General features: G+C 43.1%; 1 protein-coding gene across 1 annotated transcript in view; it reads right to left on the bottom strand.

Moving 5' to 3' along the window:
* Positions 1-536: 536 nt before the first annotated feature.
* Positions 537-2,846, bottom strand: part of LOC102863115 (high mobility group protein B2-like) — a 22,531-nt gene continuing 20,221 nt past the window's right edge. Inside the window, exon 2 of the mRNA XM_006891538.1 lies at positions 537-856. Within this exon, the coding sequence (XP_006891600.1) occupies positions 537-856 (320 nt within the window). The remainder of the gene's footprint in view (positions 857-2,846) is intronic.

Genomic DNA, 2,846 nt, shown 5'->3' with positions numbered 1-2,846 from the left:
TGCATTGGGAAAGTCTGCTGTCAGAGACCTGGCCAAGGTACTGAGGAGCAATTATTTCAGCCTGGAGACGAAGGTGTGCCTGATATAGGCCATGGTCTTTGCCATTACTTGCTATGCTTCAGAGAGCTGGACAATGACTAGGGATGATAGAAGGACAGTTGATGTCTTTGAGTTTTGGTGCTGAGAAGAGTATTGAATATATCATGGACTGCTAGGAAAACAAACAAGTTCATCCTGGAGAGGGTGAAGCCAGGCTGCTCCTTGGAGGCAAGGATTCTGAAGCGTCTTCTGACATACTTTGGACATGTTGCAAGGAAGGACCAGTCCTTGGAGAGGGTTATCATGCTTGAGAGGGTGGAGGGATGGCACAGGAGAGGAAGACCTTCAATGAGATGGATTGATTCTGTCACTGGGGTAATGGGGATAGGTTTGTCAGAGACAGTAAGATTGGCAAGAGATAGAGCAGGGTTTAGGTTTAGATAGAGCAGTGTGAACGCGAGTGGTGGATGCGGGGCAGATGCTGCATCTGATCTTGGTCAGCTTGTGCCCAACAGCTTTGCCGAGCTGGGCTCCTTCCCGCACTTGTCCTCCTCCTCGCTTTGCTCTCGTGGCCTCGGAGTGGGGGCCTTCTCCGACCAGGAGCGGTCTTGCCGGGCTTCTGGGTGGGTCCGGCCGCCTCCTCCTCGTCCTGGTCTCGGGCCTGAGCTCCGCCCTTCACTAAGCGCTGCGGTAACCAGCCTCCAGGAGCTCTTGGCGCTTGGCGACGGCCGGTGCTCAAACAGAAAGGTCTTGAAGATGGTACAGACAAACTGGGCCTTGGAAGCAAGGATGGGCACGTTCTTAGGATGGGCCAGTCCTCGGAAAGGGACATCATGCGTGGAAGGGTGTAGGATCAGAGAAAAAGATGAAGATTCTAAAAAAATAAAATTAAAAAAAAAATGCATTGACACAGTGACTATAGCAATGGATTCCAGTATATCAGAGATAATAAAGATGCCACAGGCTAGAACAAGGGTCATTTCTGATGGTCACAGGGTCATTAAGAGTCATACTGAACTCAAAGGAGCAGGAGCTTCACACACCATTGAGCTGATAGCCGATCAGGAAATACAAACACAAATCAAATGCTCACACAAGTTCTTTCACTTTAAATGGTGGCAAGTGCTCTGAAAGAAAAATATTCTGGTCATATAATAAGGAATCTGATCTGGATTGATAAATTGGAAAGGTTTCCCTGAGAAAAAATAACTACTTTCTGCCAAATGTAAAGGTTTTGCGTGAGTATGGGAAGGTGCTGGCTCTAGAATTTTTTTCTTTTTCTATTCATTTTAATGAAAGTTTACAGAGACTTAGGGTTTCCAGTTGTTCATTGTTGCACTTTTCTCTCTTCCCCCTCCCACCTCCAATTCACTCTTCTCCTTGAAAAGTAAAAGAAAAACTCTTTCATTGTTATGCACTCCCTCCCCCCAAGTCCACTCCACCATGCAGTTTTCATTCTGGACTCCTGTCATGACAATCATATCCTATCATATATCTCTTCATATATCCGCTTCCATAATACCTTGCCTCCAGAAACCCTATGAACTTGGAGAGAGAAAGAAAGGCACCCAAGCGTCAAGGATTCTCCTTCTTAGGGTCGCTATGAGTTGCCTGCGACTCGACGGCACTTAACAACAACAACAACATATTTCTTTTAAACAGTTCTCCCCTTCATCTGTTTCAATGCAGTATACATCATTCCTCCTCTCTTTCTCTGTCTTCCCTCAACCTCAATGTCTGTCATAAAGAATTTTAAGGTTGTTAAAGCACAGCCAAGAGTCAGGGGTAAAGGGATTCTAGCTGTGGCTAGAAGGATAAGGCAATGATGATTGCAAAATGTGTCCTTGAGGACACATTAAAGGTTTTAGACTTTGTCCTTGCTGCAATGAGACACCATTAAAGCAGATAAAAGCACAATTAGATCTATATTTTAAAGTAAAGATTGTCTTCTAGGGAAAAGATTGATGGGGCGGGGATGCATGTTAGCTTTATCGCTGGGACATTTTTTGCACAGTGTTGGGCGGTGGCTGTAACTTGTCACTGTCACTTCCTGTTACTGAAACAAGCCCACACCCACTTTACAATTTACTAAAGATTTCTCAGAGAGTAGGAAATCTAGTTAAAGGGCTCCTTCTATAAACTTCCAGCCACAATCCACACCCTCTCTTTTCATCTTATTCTTTGGCAAGTAGTTTGATCATTGCCGCCAAGTCAGAATATACTCAGGTGCCAGGGCTGTATATAGATAGCATAGGAGATTGTCCATATTGTTTTTTTAAGAAATGGGCTTAATTTTAAGGCATTAGTCTGGTTAGTCTTTGGAATTTCTAATGCCTTAAAATTATACCCATTTCTTAAAAAAAGTAAGGTTTAAAAAAAATAAAATATAAGGTTTTCTAAAAGATTTTAAAAGGATAAATTTTCCCATTTCATTTGTGACGCTAACATAACTCTGACATTGTGTCCAAGATGCATAAGAAATACAAAAGAGAAGAAGTAATGCTTCCTCACTTAATAGCAGCTTATTTATTTTCCTTTTATTCCCAATAAAAACTGTATAGGTTTAGTGTGGAAATTAGAAATACTGGAGAAAACACAAAGTTGTTATGTCCATCAAGTCACCTGCAACTCACAATGACCCCAGTATAAGAGCCCTAAACCCTGCTCTATCCTGTGCCAATCTCACTGTCCCCTACCCACATTATCCCAGTCACTGAATCAATCCATCTCATCAATGGTTTTCCTCTCCTCCACTGTCTTTCTACTCTCCCAAACACCATATCCCTCTCCAAGAACTGGTCCCTCTT

Source organism: Elephantulus edwardii, unplaced genomic scaffold (assembly GCF_000299155.1).
Source record: "Elephantulus edwardii isolate Elephantulus edwardi_28Jun2011 unplaced genomic scaffold, EleEdw1.0 scaffold00099, whole genome shotgun sequence".
Taxonomy (NCBI): Eukaryota; Metazoa; Chordata; class Mammalia; order Macroscelidea; family Macroscelididae; genus Elephantulus; species Elephantulus edwardii.
This window is presented reverse-complemented; position numbering and strand designations above follow the sequence as displayed.